This window comes from Mustela lutreola, chromosome 16 (assembly GCF_030435805.1).
Source record: "Mustela lutreola isolate mMusLut2 chromosome 16, mMusLut2.pri, whole genome shotgun sequence".
In the NCBI taxonomy this organism is placed as follows: Eukaryota; Metazoa; Chordata; class Mammalia; order Carnivora; family Mustelidae; genus Mustela; species Mustela lutreola.
This window is the reverse complement of record NC_081305.1, coordinates 12,081,551-12,099,695: the sequence shown is the minus strand read 5'-3', so window position 1 is coordinate 12,099,695 and position 18,145 is coordinate 12,081,551. Positions and strand designations below refer to the sequence as shown.

The window sequence follows — 18,145 nt, the reverse complement described above, 5'->3', positions numbered from 1 at the left end:
GGGTGAGAAGACCTCTTGAGAAACTCTTTTATCTGCACTGAGCTAGCCGGAATTTCTAGTTCCCTCTGTGGGCCTTTGTTGTTACAGCCTTCTCCCTTTGTTTTAGGAAAGTCCATTGGGATCTCAGCTGGGGTCTGATAAATCCTGGAAGAATGCTGTGTCCAGGCCTCCACCCCAGGCGCCGGCAGTGAGGGGCGGTGTGGTCTGCGGAGAATTTACAGCAGTAATAAGACAGAATCAGAGGGTAAGGGTTGGTAAGCTTTTTATCATCAGGATGCTCCCGCAGGTCTACACAGCCTGGTCAGTGAGAAAAAAAGATGTTCCCGCCCTGCTAGACCAGCCTCTTCCTCTCCCGCCCACCCCGGCCGCCCCTCCCCCCAGCCAGGACGTCTGGTGGGGCACCACCCACAGGAGCAGCAAAACTTTCTTGATTTTTCTTTTTTCAGCGTTTTTATTTTTCCAAAATATACAATTTATGTACACCTTTATTTCACAATTGTAGTTTGCATATTTATTCTGAAATCTTTAAATAACTCCACGGTAAACAGTACAAATCACAGGATTCTTCACGCTGCTTTTCTTTTTAGCCTTTACCCTCAGCGAGTTTTCAGGAAATTTCAAGTAGTAACGGTTTGTGGGTAAGAAGAAAACAAGAACAGGACAACATTTTTTTACATAAGCCTGACATGGAGGATTAGACAGGGCAGTCTGAGCAGCTACTTGGTCTGGGGCCAGACTAAAGGCATTTATATGGTTTATAAATAAGACTCTCTTAGGAGCAGTGAGGGTTTTGGTTATAAGGAAGAAGGGGCGAGAACCTCATCTGCTGGGGGGAAGGTGCAGGGAAGCAGGTCGGGGAGATAAGGCACCGCATGAAAGCTCCTTCTTGGTGTCAGGAGGCACTAGCTGGAAGGGTCCTGAGTGAGGGGTGTAGAGGCCCACCTGTGCCAGGCAGAGGTCAAGAATGGCCAGACATCGGGTGGGGCTCCTACCCACAGAGAAGCCTCTTCAGCCTCCCTTGGGGAAAAGCTTTAAGATTCTGAAGACAGGCGGGTTAGCGCTAGAGAAGCTGCTGGTTCCTAAAGAAAGGGGCCTGGGCTCCCATCAGCTTGGAAGCCCCGCCAGCAGCCCCCCCGGCCCATCTGCAGAGGCAGGTGAGGGCCCTGCGTGTGGGCGCTGGAGGAGATGCAGCCCGAGACATCTGGCCCCACAGTGGGCAGGTGTGACGGGTCGTAGACAAAGGCACTGCCGCCGGAACTGGAGGTGGCCTGCGGGAGGCGTCATGTCGTCTCTTCTTAGGACAAGAGCCCTTCCTCTACCTCAGTGTTCTCCACTCATCAGGAGAACAGCAAGAGCCACCAAAGTCTCCCCAGAAAAGGACGGTTAGGGAGACAAGGGCCACAGGCCCTGCACACCCACTCTTTGCAGCTCCACCATGGGGACAGGCGTGTCCTACCTAGGGAGTCCAAGCTGTAAGACACAGGTGGGGACACAGGTTTGGCCTCAGAGGTCAGTTTCCTTCATTCCCCTTGGGAAATTCCCTGTTGGCCGGGTCCTGAAGCAGTCCCGTGGGCTAAGGCTCAGGGCAGGGGTGCAAGTGGAGAGGCCGAGATGCTCCAGGAAAGAGCTCATCCCCGAGAGCTACTTGGTGGGTCAGGAGCGCTGTCTCGGGGTCAGTCCCAGCCTTCCTGGTCTCCCCAGCACCCTCACCGGCCCGACAAAGCCTGTCCTGCCTGGCCGAGCAAACCTTCTTTGCAGGGTCTGGGTGTGGGGGGGTGTGCGGCGGGGATGGGGCAGAGGCCACGGCCGGGCAGAGGGTAGGACGGTGGGGCTGGGAGTTGTCATTGCATCTTCAGGTGGGGTTCTTCTGGTATGAGGGTGTGGAAGAAGTGATCCCACAGTTTACTGCTGATGCCGTATCCTAGAGAGGGAGACAAACGGGGAGAAGATGAGGCACTGGTGAGGATGGGCGAGGAATTTCCTCGGGAAGGGAGCCTGGGGAGGGAGGACCAGCACGCAGGCGGGGTTTGAACATCTGTCCCTGCTGGCCTTCCCAACTCTCGGGGCCATCCTGGCAGAAGTCGAGAGCCCGGCACTTGTGTTTCTAGTCTCCCGAGGATGCCAATGGAATAAATCCAAGTTCCTTATCGGTCCTGAGTTCCAAGGAGAGCCTGGCTCCTGCCTGATGCTTCCTCTCTCTCATACTTCAGCCTCTTCCTTCTCTTTGGAGATGACAAGTTCATTCCTGCTTCACAGGCTGGAACAGAGGCTTTGCACCTGTTGCTCCTGGGATGCTCTTTCCCCGGACACTGGATGCCGGCTCCTCTTAGTGGACGCCTCAGCTGCAACGACAGCTCTGTGCGGACACCTTCCTGGAATGCTCGACCTAGGGCTGGGCTGTCGTAGGTGGGAGACCCTGGCCCGTGTGGCTGCTGGGCACCAAACCACTAGAGCTAGAGCTATGGAGGTACTAGATTCCTAATGTCATTCTATTTTACTTGACTTAAATTTCAGTTTGAAAACAGAGAGTTGATTGAGTTCTGGAAAACTTGTAAGCACCGTTTACGACAACTCACATGTATGAATCTACTTTTTTGGCACTTTTTATAGTCAATTTTATAAACTCTAAAAATAGATCAAGTATTTCTAATGAAAGCTTAGCACTTGAATTGAGATGTGCTTTAAGTGTAAAGTCCACACCAGATGTTGAAGACTTAATATATGACAGAGAATGTAATACAGCTCATTAGCAAATTTCTGTATTAGTTATGGGTTGAAATGGTGATATTTTGGTTGTATTTGGCTTAATAAAATATATTATCAAAACTAACTACATCTGGGGTGCCTGGGTGGCTCAGTCATCTGCCTTAGGCCCAGGTCATGATCCCAGGGGTCCTGGGATCGAGTCCTGCATCAGGCTCTCTGCTCAGTGGGGAGCCTGCTTCTCCCTCTGCCCCCCCCCACCCCATTCACGCTTCTTTTCTCTCTCTCTCTCTCTCTAATAAATAAATAAAAATATGTTAAAAATTTAGAAAAAACTAATTATATCTGTTTAATTTTACTTGTCAATGAAGCCACTAGAAAATCTAAAATCACATCTGTGACTCGCATTATATTTTATTAGACACAGCTGGACCCTCTCCCACAACCTGTTGGTTTCTTCTCTCTGTGGCCCTTAACATGGCCTAAAATCATCTTTGCTAATTTATTGATTTCCTTCTTTGTCTCCCAGGGAGCAGGGTCAGAGCTCCTGATTTGCCTTGCTGTAGATTCCCCCGTACCTAGAATAGTGCCTGGACTTTGCTAAGGCCTCAGTGGTGACTGGCAAATAAAAGAGTAAGCAAATGGGGGAGGCAGGGACATGGGGGCCTCACCTGACTTCTGATGTGCAAAGTGATGCTTGGCATGGTAGGTCTTCATGTTGTACAGGTAGGAGCCCTTGTGTGGCGAGCCAAAGTGTAGGTAGTAATGGATCATATCGTAGATGATGTAGCCCAGGAGGCCCCCAGCAAACATTATGCCCCCCACCGCCTCGGGGAGGAGGAGCCGTAGAATGATGTAGAAGAAGGCAATGCCCAGAGAAGCCGGTACGGGGGGGAAGACCAGGCGGGATTCATCGAAGGGTGCCTGTGGATGGAGAGGCTCACATGTCAGAAGGCAGCCAGGCCAGCCAACCTGTAGTCTCAGCAGCAGAGGATAGGGGCAGAGCAGCCCACACATTCCAGCAACCTGTCATGGGGGGTGGGAGGACTAGCACCTTCGGTGGCTTTGGGGAGGGCCAGCCACCATGCTTGAGAGCCCTTGAGACCCTGTCCTGCTCCCAGTTTCCAAGTCAGGGTATGACCTGGAAGCCTGTCCCCGAACATGATGGTGGATGTGATGTGGGTGGAACCCTCATGGCTCAGAGTCCTGCTCTCTGCTCATGAGGTCACTCGGGCTCTAGAATTTGTAAAGTGCTAGAGAGAAGAGCTACCACCAGACACCACGCAGGGTCCCCAGACCGAGGCCTGGTGTTGTCTGGGAGGAGCAGCACCCTGACAAGCTGAGGTCAGTGCAGGCTCACAGGGAAGAATGGTACTGCAAGTGTTCACAGACACATTCTCCCTGTCCCTACATCCTCAGGGCAGCCCTTCTTGGTTCCAAGGGGGTGTGGTCACGGTGAACCAGAACAAAGAGCCAAGACTTGGGCTCTGGAGCATCAAAAGCCAAGGGCTTGGCATAGAGGTACGATTTCAGAAATGCCTTGGTGAGTCTTCTGGGAAGAGCCCAACCCTCTCTGGGCTGGGAGGGTGGGTGGGGAAGAGCGAGATAAAGCAGGTGATGGTCTCAGGGCCATGTGCTGACCTGGGCCTCCCCACCCCCCCCCCCAGCTCCTTGAAGAAGGTGGGAAGGGGGGGGGGGGCTAGGGAAGGCACGCCCTGGGCGAGGCGGAGAATAGCACCCTGCAGGAACTGAGGAGGGGTGGGGACTGCAGCCTCCTACATCAGCTCTGCTTTTGCTCCCAGCCTCTGGATGACATACTGTCTGTCCCCCAAGGGCCCCAGGGTGGTGGAGGGTTGAGTGCCTGGACTCGAATTCACAGAATGGGACCCAACCTCCTGGGAGTGACTTTGGGCAACTTCCTCTGTTTCTTAATTTTCTCCAAGCCTCGGTGTGCTGCTCTGCAGAGGGGGACAACCGTAGCACCGTGTTTAGAAGGAAGCTCTACGGGGGGCTGTGACTTTTTACTGTTTTGTCCAGCGGTGTCCAGAACAGTGCCTGCACATGGTGAGCACTGGGGGTGCAGGAGAGGGGGCGTCTGTCCAATGAATGAATGAACGAACTGGTTGCTGTGACCATTCAAGGCGATCTCTGAAGTGGACCCGGACCCGCTGCCTGCCCAGCGTGAATGAGGACTGCGCGCAGGCACGACGCGCGCTCACGACGCCAATGCCCAGGCCTGCCCCCAGTCAGACCAGGCGCCTGTCACCCCTCTGAGCAGCATGGGGTACCCTGATTGCCTCTTGCTCCCCAGCTGCCTCCCACAGAGACCCGCAGGCCCCTGGGCGCTGGGGACAGCTGCCAGGCGACAGGCGGGAGCCCGCCCCGCTCACCTTGTGGTGCTGGCCGTGCAGGACGAAGTGCAGCATGATGAGGTAATGGCTGTCCCTGGGGGGCTTCATGTGGAACAGGAAGCGGTGGATGAGGTACTCCAGCAGGCTCCAGAGGAGCACCCCCATCACGAAGAGGCCCGGGAAGGCGGACTGCGGCAGGGCCACCGAGTACTCTGCAGAGCGGCAGGAGAGGGGCCATGTCAGGGCGGACGGCCCGGCTCGTGTCACTGCCCTGTCGCCTGGGGAACACCCCGCCTCCATCCACCAGCTAGGGGGCCGTGCCACCTTCGGGGGGGCTCTTGGGTCAAAATGGGCAATGAGGCCTGAGACTCTGTGCTGGGCTGGGCTGGCCGGAGCGGTCCTCTCGGGGAACCACGGCGCTGCCCGCCGCGGCGCTGAGATCTGCCTGAGGGAGACTAAGAGGAGCAGCTGTGACCAGCGCGGGAACCTTCCCTGGTGCTGTGGTCTGCGTGTCCCCCCCACGCCCACCGCCAAATTCTTATGTGAGCCAAAGGGAGGGTGTTGGGAGGTGGGTGGGGCCCTTGAGGGGCGCTTAGGTCGTGAGGGTGGAGCCATCACGGACAGGACTGGGTGCCCGTGTGGGAGAGACCCCACTGAGCTCCTCCCCTTTCGGCCTTGGGAGGATACAACAAGTTTGGGACCTGCAAGGGGGGCCGCTCGCTGGACCCAGGCTGGCATCCTGATCTTGGACTTGTAGTCTTTGGAACTGTGAGCAATCAATTTCTGCCTTTTTTTTTTTTTTTTTAAATAAGTCCCCCAGTCTGCGATGTTTTGTTAAAGCAGTCAGAATGGCTGACCTACTTGGGAAGGGTGACCTCGCTTTAGTGGCTCTGGGGAGAGGGACGGATGACACCAACTAAGCCAGTAGAGCCAGGGGACTGTGGGCGAAGGTGTTAACAACAAGGGATGAGGGAGGGAGGGGCAGGAAGGACAGAAAAACCCAAGTAGAGAAATCTTAACAGATAAGACTTGGAATCACAGCATATACGAGAGAGATGTGAAAACCTCAAGATGATTTGCCCGGAGCCGGGAAGACCAGAGAGATGGACTTGTCACCAGGTGTGAGGTTCCCCACCCCCAACCCTCTGATGACAGCCCGCGGTCCTGGAAGCTCTCACTTCTTGTCCTCACTCATTTTTGGCTTCACGGGGACACCAGCTCTGGCCGCTGTTTTCTCCACGCCTATTCTCACTTGGGCTTGTACTTTCCTCCACAAGCCATTGCTTTCGCCAGACTTCCTCTTTCTTTTGAAAAATAACAGCTTTCATGAAATATAATTCACATATCCTATCATTCACCCCCTTAAAGTGTACGATTCAGTGGTTTCTTTAGTAGAGTCAGTATTGTGCAGCCAATCACCAGTCAATTCTAGAACATTCCTATCACTCCCAAAAGAAACCCTGTCTTCGTTAGCAGTCACTCCCCATTCCTCCCCGCCCCTGCTCTTTCCCAGCCCTTGGGAAAGCACAAATCTGCTTTCTGTCTATGGATTTGCCTATTCTGGACATTTCCATATAAATGGAATCCTGCCATGTGTGATCTTTTTATGACTGGCTTTTTTTTTTTTTACATATACTATTTTCAAGGTTCATCCTTGTTATAGTGTGTGTCTGGATTTCATTCCTTTTTTTCCATGTATCACCTCCGTTTTTCCGTTCCGCAGTTGATGGACATCTGGGCTGTTTCTACTTTGGGGCTATTACAGATAATGCTGCCGTGAACATTCCAGTACAAGTTTTTGTGTGCGCATGTTTTCCGTCTCCTCTCTCCACCTGCTGCGTCACTTGGCTTTTCCTCTCTTTTCTAGATGCCCCTCGTCAGGTACCATCACGGAAATGCTGCCCCTGTCCTCAGCACCAAAGCCTTGACCCTTGACTCTCACACATTCTCTGCTGGATCCTGGAAGTCGGCCGGGCTCACTGGCTAGCAACCCCCCTTCCCCAGACCTCCACCTTCACCCTAGTCCTGCACAGCCAATAAGCCTGTCCACAGGTGCCCATAGTTAGCAGCTGTCATAGGAGGCCAATCATCTTCTTCCTGCCCATCCTGTCACCTTCTTCCACAGCCAGGGGTTCCAGCATCCACACATGACCAAAGTTTTAACTTATCCCTCCCTCCTGCATCCATCCATCCTCACCAGGCCCTGTGGGTTCTCCCTAACAGCTCTTCGTGAAGCAAAAGAAGCCAGAGCCAGAAGCCCACGTGTTGTATGATTCCACCCGTACAGAATGTCCACAATTGGCAAATGTACAGAGGCAGAAGGCTTATTAGGTGGTTACAGGGGCTGGGGAAGTGGGGAGTGACTGCTCAGTGGGTACAGGGTTTCCTTTTGGGGTGGTGAAGACGTTCTGGACCTAGGCAGAGGTGGTGGTTGTATCCTGTTGCAAAGGTACTAAATACCCCTGAATTGCTCCCTTTAAACTGGTTAATTTTATGTTACGGGAATCTCATCTCAACTAAAAAAAAAAAAATCTCTCTGGTGGATGCCCTGCTCTTCACCCCGTACCACATTATCACTTCTTGCCCAATGAAGCATCTACCTCCCAGCCCACTCCCCGGCGTCCGGGCACTGCTCAAACCCCGCCATGGTGCCTCCTTACCTTTAGATAAAGTGCAACCCCCCAGCAGGGCACTCAGAGCCCCTTGCGTCCCGTCCTGCCAGCCACATCCTTGCCTTGCTTCCCTGTCCACCTGTCCTGGGGCCAAACCGGCGTCCTTAGGTCTCCTTGGATGCACCTCATCCTCCTTCCTCCTCGCTCTCACCATCTCCCTAATTTTGCTCATATTTTCCTTACTTCCCTCCCTGCCCCCTTATCCTTGGAGATCCTGGAGCAGCCCAGATGTCGGCTTCGAGAAACCTCCGCAGATGCCCTTCATCCCAGACTGGGCTGGTTTCAGAGCTCCTGCCCCGCCCTTCACCTGACACTTAGGGCTGCCCTGTGGCTGCTGTTTTACCCTCCATCCCCATCTTACAGAGAGTGGGCCCAGGGTAGATGACCACAGGTGGCTGCTGAGGAAGCAAGAAAGCCCAGGAAAGCAGGGGGAGGAGGTGACCTTCTGGCTCTCTGAAACAGAATCTAGGCCCAGCCCCATTCTGACAAAACAATGAAGGACCAATACGAACCTGACCTTTTGTACCTGGCTGAGCTGAGCAGTGGAGGTAAGGGTGAGCAGTAACCGTAAGAGAGCCTGGAGGGCTTCTCAAATGGGACCGCACTGCTGACTGCTGACCCAGTGGGGTGGGGGGTGGGGGGAGCAGGGCCTTCTGCAACCCCTCCCCCACCCAGGGCCTATCAGCCGTGGAGCAGTGATTTACAGCCAAATCCCTAGGAATTGGCACCTGAAGGCGAGCTTCCTCCCCAGTCCACTTGTTCCTAACCTGCAGCTCTGCAGGTGATCTCCCAGAGTGGTGAGCTCAGTGGTGGAAATTCATCAGGATGTCAGCCTGAGCCATGTCCACATTTGGTACAAGATACATGCCTAACAGTTTTGCGTGAGTGGCCATCTGACCTTGGCGGGGCTGCTCAGGTAGGCAAGAAAGCCCTCCTTCCGGGGAAGCTGTGACACCTCTGGGGTCCTTCAGAACACTCTGGTGAAGGACACAGAGCACAGGCTCTGGTTTGCAGACCTGGGTTCAAATCCCAACTCTGTACCACCTCAGTGTTTTCTCAACAGTAAAATATCCTACCCACCATGAAAGGCTGTCGTTCGGAGAGAGGAAACAGACTACCTGATTATATAATAAGGTTATACACTATATAGTAAGACTAATACACTATTATATATTAATACTGATAATAATATAATGCTCCTCATATATAATTGGTAGCTACTATAATTTTCATATGGGACCACTTAAATTTAAGCACGAGGCAAAAATACATTCAAGTCCTAACTTGTGCCCACCTTGTCCTGATTCTCCTTGTAGAGTTCTGGAGTGTCCCCTGTTAAAGGGTCCCAGCCCAGCCCCCTGCCTCCCCCTGCCCACAGTGCAGGAGTCCTACCTCACTGCTTAGCTCTCTTCTCAGCAGGGAAAGGACTGGATATGCAGGAACATTCCCTGGTCACAGAGTTTGGTCTTGACCTTGGCTCAGGTGGCCTGCATCCCTAAGGTGCTGCCTGGCCACAGTTCTGGCATGGTGTTCTCTCTCCTCTGCTCCCAGGAACTGCTCTGAGGGCTGTCCTAAATTTGCAGAACGCCTCTACCTTTCCAAGCATTTTCCCATGTGCATTTGGGAATTTCAGCATTGAACTGGCATCTCTGTTCAGCTTCCACAGCTCCTTGGCACCCTGACTTTTCTGCCTTTATTCCCATTTACCCTCTATCCAACAGCTGCACTGGGACCCTTTTGAGCATCCCCTCATGGTACTTATGCTCTCTGCCTGTGGCCTGTGCCTCGCCTGACGAGCTAAGGGATGAGGGAGGGCTGTGGACGCATCTCTCTCGTGCCATCACTCCTGGCCTTGTGGTCACAGGCTCTACACTGGACCTCTATTACACAGCACAGTTCAGCTCTCTGCAGTGGCCTGCCTCTGGACCCAGCCCTCAAACCACCCTCCCCGCCACACGGAAGAGTCCCCTCCTATAGGTCAAACCTCTGCCCGCCCCCTCACCCCAGCATCACCCCTGTCGGCCCATCCGGCCGGAGCTGGTACCGAGTGGCATCTCTGGAGGAATCCTGCAGAGGGACCTGGGCCAAAGCTCTGGCATCCCCTTCCCCCTCCGGCTGCCAGGCTTGGCGGCCCTGCCACTGTTGGTGATTGTTAGGGGAGCGCCGGGTGGACAGTGGGCGATTCAGTGAGCAGGCCTTCTGAGCAACAAGCCCCGTGCTGTGCCTGAGCTATTCAGCGTGGGCAGAAAAGGGTAACCTTGGCTTGCAGGGCGGGCGTGTTAACCCGTGGTGCACGGGAGCAGTTCTGGGTGCTGGGGGACTTCCTGCAGCTTGTCCATCCCCAACCCTCCCAGGGCCAGCTGAGAAAACAGGCTCTCTTCGCTGCAGCCTCCTGGTCCCTCTCACCTAAGCCATCCAGGCCCTCAACTTGCCACTCCCGGCAGAGGTGGGCAGGAAAGAAGCCTTGCAGCATGGGGAGAAGGAGCCCATGTCCGGCAGAGAGAGGGGGGCCTCTGAAGGTTCACAGTCAAGAACATGACAGGCAATCAGAAGAGGAAAGTCTACCTCAACAACCCACAGCAGCCCTCTCCTGCCTGTCCCCCAACCTCACCTCGGTCTGAGCCACCCCCCCCCCCCCCGGGAGCTAGCACCTCCCCGAGGCTGGCTGTGCTAGGACAGGGGACCACCTGGGCAGGCGGCTTATTCCTAGAGGCACAAGCAGGGCAATAGGCTGGCAGAAGTGGCCACACCCAAGCCCGTCCTAGCCACAGGACCTGAACCACCCGCTTGACCTGTCTGAGGCACCATCTCCTCATCTCTAAAAGGGCACGGTGACAGTACCACTCTCATGGAAATGCTGGGAGGGCTGAGGGGGATGGTCCCTGGAAAGCAGCTGGCCTGGCACTTGGTAAGTGCTCATAGTCATTAGTGGGGTTGGTACTCCAGGTCAGGGTTTCTGCTGCATGGGCCTCTGCCCAGGGAACATGGCAGGATATCTCCACATCTTTCTCTCCCAGGTTCTAACCTGTGCTGTGCTCATGGGGGCACTGTGAGTCCAGCTCCCAGCTGTGCATCTAGTGCAATGATTTCATTCCGTTTCTTAACTAGCCCAAGTCACATTTCATAGCACTAGACTCAGCAGGAAGCCCTCTTTTTTATTGCTATGAAATGATTTCATTTAGTTTCTGCTAACATGTGGCTGTTTTGTTTTTTTTCCTTTATCCATTTGGGGTTGGGGGTGGGGAGCCTGCCATTGTTCTTTGGGAGTCTATCGCTACAGATAGGTCTCCTCTATAAATGTTCACGATGTGGCTTGGGGTTCTAGGTTCTTCAAAACTCAGGACCAGAGACAACACTGGAATCTCCTGCCTCCAGGAAGGAACCAACGTTACCTGTGCTGAAGGACTCGAAGAGTCGAACGTTGCCCTGAGCGAGGGTTCGGTAGTGGGACCAACTGAAGTACAGCATCAGGGGCATCCAGATGATGGGGACATTGTACCTGCAGGAGAGCCATCAGGGTAAGAGAGATACATGCACTGGGGCTCGACTGCGTCCAGCTTCCTCAGAGATGCATCTCTCAACTAGAGGAAGGGATAAATGAGACCGAAGCCTATACGAAAAGCTTATGGAGACACAGGGCCAAAGGGACACTGCTTTGGGGGTGGGGAGGAGAAAAGAAGAGAGAGACTGTAAGTCTATCTGCTTCTGTCTCTGAGATAAGTTATTGGAAGAAAAGAACTGCATCCCTGTGGCGAGACTCTGTGCAGCTGGATGGATGCTGACCTCTTGTGGCAAAGGAGCCAATTGCAGGCAAAATTATTCCCATGGCCTTTAGAAGCTGGAAAATCCTCCAGAGTCTGGACTAAAACAGGGGTGACATCAAAAGTGGTTCCGGCTACATGTTACATTGCCACTCACTCAGTGGATAAGCCTGCAGAGGAATGGAGTATGTCTATGGCACGTTCCAGTATTCTCAACAGCTTAGAATACAGCTCGAGGCTCTGGGGAGGGCCCCAACCGCCCCTTCCCCTTCTGTATCTGACTAGCAGCATCAGGAGAGAGGGACAGCCCACCACGGGCCCAGAGCAGGGCTCACCAGACACTCTTGGAGAGGGCCTCGATGAGGTCAGAGTGGAAGAGGCGGATGGGCCTGATCACTGGCTGGTGGACCCACTCATCATACTTCTCTCCCAAGTGGCCTACCTGCCACAGTAGGGGCTTCTGCCAGTCTACCAAATCCTGCAAGAGACAAAGTCAAGTGGACTTGATATTCACACCTGTGTACACTCATTCTTCCAATACCCCAATCCCCATCCTCCATCTCAGCTCACGTGGTCCGTAGGGCACTACCCACCCTTCCACTTCAGTGATCCCAGAAGTGACGTGCTTATCTCAGCCCACTGGTCACAGAGATGTGATCTAGCACAGGCCCATGACCTGAGTTGATGCAATGAACTGTCAGACACCCTTTCTCTCCTCCTGCTGGAGATGCTAAGTTGGCAGGGCACAACCTTGGATTTGCTAGTAGAGCCTACTCGAGGACTTGGTCAATACAGAGAACAGCCAGGAGCTGGGTACACTGAATCTGAATGATGACACCTGCGCACCCAGATTCAGCCATGCCTGAAGCCTAAAGTCCTTCCCAGGACTCATTAGGTACAGGAGCCAATACATTCTGTACTGGTAATAAGAGGCCTTTTCCCTTTTACCATTGGCTTCCTTCTTGATGTTGACCTGAGCAGTTCATTCATTCATTCATTCATTCATTCACAAATTTGCTTGATATTTCATGTATGTATGTATTTTTATGCAAGCTGCTAAGAAAAATAAACAGTAATGTAAATGACCGTCTTCACTTTACTTAGCTTAGTGCTTAATCAGAGTAGACTCTAGAGTCAGGTCCAGGTATAAATCCTGGCCCCATCACTTACTGTGTGGCCTTGGGCAAATTCCCCGACCTCTCTGAGCTTCAGATTCCCCAGCTATTAGATGGAAGTAATAATAATAGTACCTGCCTAAAATGCTTGGCAACATGGAACATTCCATCAAGATAGTTTGTTTAGCGGTGATACAGGCAGGCTGAGATCAGGATGTAGAATGACTGGTACAAATGCTTAGGTCCAGGTTGAAGAAAAGACTTTGCAGAAAACCCAGGGGTTGGGCTAGAGCTCACACAATATGGAGGACAAGGAAAGGAGGAGAGGGGCAGGGTGTAGAGGAAGACGTGGAGTTGAGAATGACTGTGGCCCATTTGGTACCTTGACACTGATCTGCAGGGCAGTAGGAAGAAATCTGCGGACACCTTCAGATGGCAGAACACCCTGTACCAGGCCCACGAGTGGGCACTTCTTTCCCCAGGCCAACTGTTTTCAAGGTAGGGATGTATACATATCCCAGGGGTACTCCCAGGCTGATCCGCAGATGCAGGGAGAGAATATTAGAGACCCTTTCTATTTGTGATATATTTATCTCATCTTTAAACCACATATGAATATTTTCTAATGTACATAATATAAGAGTACATTAGCACGTGCAAATAATTTTTTCTTAAAGATTTATTTATTTATTTGACAGACAGAGATCACAAGTAGGCAGAGAGGCCGGCAGAAAGAGGGGGAAGCAGGCTCTGCGCTGAGCAGAGAGCCCAACGCGGGGCTTGATCCCAGGACCCTGGGATCACAACCCAAGCCGAAGGCAGAGGCTTTAACCCACTGAGCCACCCAGGAGCCCCACATGCAAATAATTTATACATAATTAAAATGGACATACAATGGAGAATGCACGCTCAATGTTTTAGTCGTAGGGATACAAGATAAAATAAACTTGGAAGCTACAGCTCTAGGCACAGGAAAACTCAAAGATTTCTGATGAGTCCGGGTATTGAAGAAGATTAATTTGGACCAAAATCAGTAAACTAAAACCAGTAAAGAACAGTGAATTTGTAGTGATGCACCATCTTGAAAGCCAGACTCTGCCATTTATCAGAAATAGGCAAGTGCCTTTACCTCTTGGAGCTCTTCGTCTCCAAAAGCCAGCTTGCACCTACCACCCACAACAGGAGAGAGGCTGAGATGTGCCCAGTGTGTGGTGGGTGTCAGTAAATCTCCAGCATAAGGGAGTAGCCACTGAAGGTGAGAAAGGAGATAGTATCAGGAGAGTCAAAGAGAGGAAAAGGAGGTGTACATGATGGAAGAGCCCTTGAGCCTGGGAGAAGGAGTCAACAGTGATGCAGAGACCTGTCTTCCCGCATCCCTGGCTGGAGCGTCATTCTTGCCCAGACCTCCGTGCCAAAGCTGGCATAGCTTTAGCAGATCTCCAAGCCCTGCCACAGGTGAAAACAGCCCCACTACCACTGCCTTGGAGCAGGGGTGTAGGGGCCTCAGGGCAAGCAGGGAATTCGCTGGGCATTCTTTCTGTTCCCGTGACCACATGGCAGGAACCACAAAGATCTTTGGAAAGGCCCAAAGATCTTTGTGGTTCCTGCCATGTGAACTTGGTAATTCCCACATAGGGGCTGCCTTCCTGCTTCTCAGGTTAGGAAATGACTCAGGTCAGCCTGGAGACATACCATTCAGCACCAGTTATACCAGGCAACCACCCAAATTCCACCTGGTGCCTGCTCACTTCCTAGCCCGTCTCCACTCCTCCTTGACTTTCTCCCTTGGGTGTCATAGGAAACAGATTCATTGGGTACATGCTGTCTCATTCCTTCCATTCCTCGGCCTCATGTCTCTACACACGCACGCACACAGCACCACCTACCAGGAAAAAGAACTGGAGGAACCAGCTAGTGGCCTGTATTTACACCCTATCTTGCAGCAGCCTGCAGAGCCCCACCTCAGAGGAAGCAAAGCCAGGGTCATGGTTAAGAACTTGAGGCTCTGTCCCAAATGCAATAACCTTGAGAACTAACATCCACAGAGCATTTGACATGTGCCAAGCATGGTTCTAAACACGTTGGGATTCAATAATTTGATCCTCACCATACCCCTAACGAGGCAGGTACTGCTATTATTATTTTGGAGATGGGAAATGAGACTGGGTAACTTGCCCAAGGTTCCCCAGTTTTGTCTTTTTGATGAATTGGCTCCTTTATCTTTGGGTAATAGCTATCTTGGTCCTTTGTCCTTGTCCTGAAGCCCACTTTGTCTGATTTTAATGGAGCCACTACTGGGCTTTTTTATGCTTGGTGCTTGCATGGTCTATCTTTTCCCACCCCTTTACTCTCCTCTTGAGCGTATCTTTACATTTAAAGTGCATCTCTTGAACATAGCATATAGTTGGGTCTTGCTTTTTTGATCTAGACAGACAATCTCTAAGTTTTAATTGGAGTATTTAGTCCATTTACATTTAATACTGGGGTAGGTCTACCATCATGCTATTTGTTTTCTACTTGTTTCCTCCACCTTCCTTTCTTGTCTTGTTTGCATTAACCAAGTATTTATAAATATTATTATTATTTTTAAAGAATTTTATTTATTTATTTGACAGAGAGAGATCACAAGTAGGCAGAGAGGCAGGCAGAGAGAGAGGAAGGGAAGCAGGCCCCCGCTGAGCAGAGAGCCCGATGTGGGACTCGATCCCAGGACCCTGAGATCATGACCTGAGCCGAAGGCAGTGGCTTAACCCACTGAGCCACCTAGGCGCCCTAAATATTATTTTTTTAAAAAACAGATTTTATTTATTTGAAAGAGAGAATGAATGACAGGGAAGGGAAGAGAGAGAGGGAGAGAGTGAGAAATAGACTCCCTGCTGAGCAGGAAGCCCGATGTGGGGCTTGATTTCAGGACCTAGAGATCATGAGGTGAGCTGATCGCAGACACTTAACTGACTGAGCCACCTAGACATCCTGAAATATTCTATACTATAATCTCTATTGGCTTTTTAGTTATGCCCTTTTGTATTTTTCCCACAGTTGCTGCTCCAAGGATGATGACATGCATCCTTAACTTATCACCATCTATCCGGAATGAAACCCCTGGATTTTATATATTCCATTTTTGCATGTTACATACAACATTAGATGTCTTTTTCCATTTGTGCACGTAATTCAGACTTAGCTATCTGAGACAGTGAACGTTTCTAGCTATAACGCAGCGGCATGGGCAGGCAGGCCCCACCCTCAGCCCAGCAAAGGTTTGGGCAAATATGTACCTATTGATCCATTTTGCCCTTATTTCATAAGTGGGTAGAAAACAGCATAGGATTCACAAGTTTAATTCAGTTGTGACACAGGATATATGTCTAGATGAGCAGCAAACTGGGATTCTAGCCTGAATCTTTGCAATAATTCTAGCCTGAATTATTGCAAAGGGAGCAGAACAATAGGACGGCAGATATGGAGGGCTGGTTGTTTTCAGGTGTGGTGGACAGGTCCAGCCTCTGCAGCACCCCCCCGCCCCCTTGAACACAGGGTTCTCTCATTCAATGTCCTGTGGCCCATCTGGTCTTTGGAGATGACTTTGGTCCCTCCTTGGGTAGACCAGTGGTCACTGGCCACTGTACAAACGGCAGACTTGCTGTCTAGAGTTGATTGTAAGGCTACCTCCGATCCACTCACTGGCCTTGGCAGGCCTCAAACCTGACTCTATGTCTAGCCCATGGTGTGTTTTTTGTGAGGTGGCCCTCTGCTTCACTCTGGTGGCTCAAGCACCATCCTGGAAGAATCCGAAGGAGGCTCACTCACTCTCCCCTCTGCAAACATCCCCCTCAGTCCTCAATGGCCAACACCTATATTTCCATTACTGGAGCCTTAGCCCACTATTCCAGGGGAAATAAAGTGAGACTTCCATCCAAGTACAGAAATCCAAGCCTGCTGACCTCCTCCCCATTTTATGGGGAAAGAACACTGAGGCCCAGAGGGGGAGAAATGACTCTTGAAATGGGATTGGTTGGTCTTGGAGTGGGCGCTCCCCCATATCCCCCTAGCCCAGTCTTCCCTCCACACAATCTCCTGGGGGATGGGCCATTCACCATACGCTCATCCTTGGTTTGGAGAGCACGTGCGCCAACGAGGTGCCTTTTCTCAGTTCTCCTCCAGTCTGATCACGGACAGAAATTCTCTGCTGGGCACTAATACGTCCAGCACCTCTCACTCACTCACTGGGGCATTTCCAGCAGGGCAGCTGGATGGGAACTGCTCTTGAGAAGGGGGATGGTGAGAGAGGACAGCTCAGAATCTGATGGAATGGGAAGATGGGAATCCAAATAAATTTCACTTCCTCTTCACCTTGGCTCATGATCCCTTGGTTCCTTAGTCCTTCCAAACAACTGGCTCTGGTTCACCCCCTCCTAGCACCTGGTCCTGCCACTTCCCACCCATACTTCTTGAGGTTCTGGAACACAAGGAACACATGGACAGAGAGGCCTTTGGTTCTGTATGAGGCTGAGTAGGGAAAGGAGAGAACAGACCATTGGCCACACCTCCGGTTGTCAGGTGGTGGTGGTGGGGGGCTCCTGTAGCTACCTTCCCAATAGCAAATCCTCTTTTTACAGATGTGGAGCCTGGTGCTCAGAAATAGCAAGTGATTCACTCAGGGGTACCCAGCTCAAGCGGACTGTGTGGAGGAGGGTGAAGATATGCCCAGAAACTGCTTGTTGGGGGTGGGGGTCCTTTTATGAACTCAAAAATCCTGTGCAACAGGCTGGGCACCAAGAAACACATGCAAATGGGGGTACGTTTGGCCAAGGTCCTACTCCCCTCCCCGACCAGGCTCTGCCCCGGACCCAAGGGAGGGAGAGGGGGAGGGCTGTCCTGGGCTATGTCAGGAATGCAGCTGCAGCAGGGCCTGCAGGGGGAAAGGGCAGCTGGCTGCCCAGAGGGAGCATGGGAGGGCTTGCATGCTGCCAGGGTTGGGAGGGGGCCTCCCTGTCCCCCCAGGTTCCTCTCCTGCCAGGCAGCACAGGGGCCGGGTGGCACTGAACTCTTCCCAGGGGCCGCCCCAGCTCAGGAGCACCAAGCAGAGACTCTGCTTTTCCCCAGACAGGGCACATGGAGGAGAGGGGCCTGCGGCTCGGTGCCAGCAGTTCCTCCTACCTCCACAGCCTTGACCTCGAGCAATTGTTTGGATGGTCACGTCCACCCAAACCACAGAACTCCTAGCTCCAGGGATGCCTCCCAAGCCAGGACGGTCAGGGATGGGCTTCCAACCAGCCATGCCCAGTGGGGAGAGGAGTGAGGACAAGAAGCTCTCCCAGAATCCCAGCCACTGTTTCTCTGTCCCCATCATAGGCCCCCTGGGCCCAGCCTTCGTGTCCATTATCCTATACAAGCTGTGCTTTTGAGAGCTAGAGCCCGAGACGACCCCATTCTACAGACGAGGAGACTGAGGTAAGATGCTCAACAGTCTGTGCTGCAGACAGGACCTGCCCTCAAGCCAGCCGGAGGTCTTAACCACAGGGCTGGGGGGGGGGGGGCTC

The 18,145-nt window shown here is 52.4% G+C and overlaps 1 protein-coding gene across 1 annotated transcript in view; it reads right to left on the bottom strand.

The window, feature by feature from the left end:
* Positions 1-427: 427 nt before the first annotated feature.
* FA2H (fatty acid 2-hydroxylase) overlaps positions 428-18,145 on the bottom strand; it is a 45,521-nt gene continuing 27,803 nt past the window's right edge. Inside the window, exons 3-7 of the mRNA XM_059152797.1 lie at positions 11,823-11,965; positions 11,119-11,225; positions 5,094-5,266; positions 3,375-3,627; positions 428-1,921 (exon numbers count right to left, since the gene is read on the bottom strand). Of these exons, the coding sequence (XP_059008780.1) occupies positions 1,842-1,921; positions 3,375-3,627; positions 5,094-5,266; positions 11,119-11,225; positions 11,823-11,965 (756 nt within the window). The 3' untranslated portion in view covers positions 428-1,841. The remainder of the gene's footprint in view (positions 1,922-3,374; positions 3,628-5,093; positions 5,267-11,118; positions 11,226-11,822; positions 11,966-18,145) is intronic.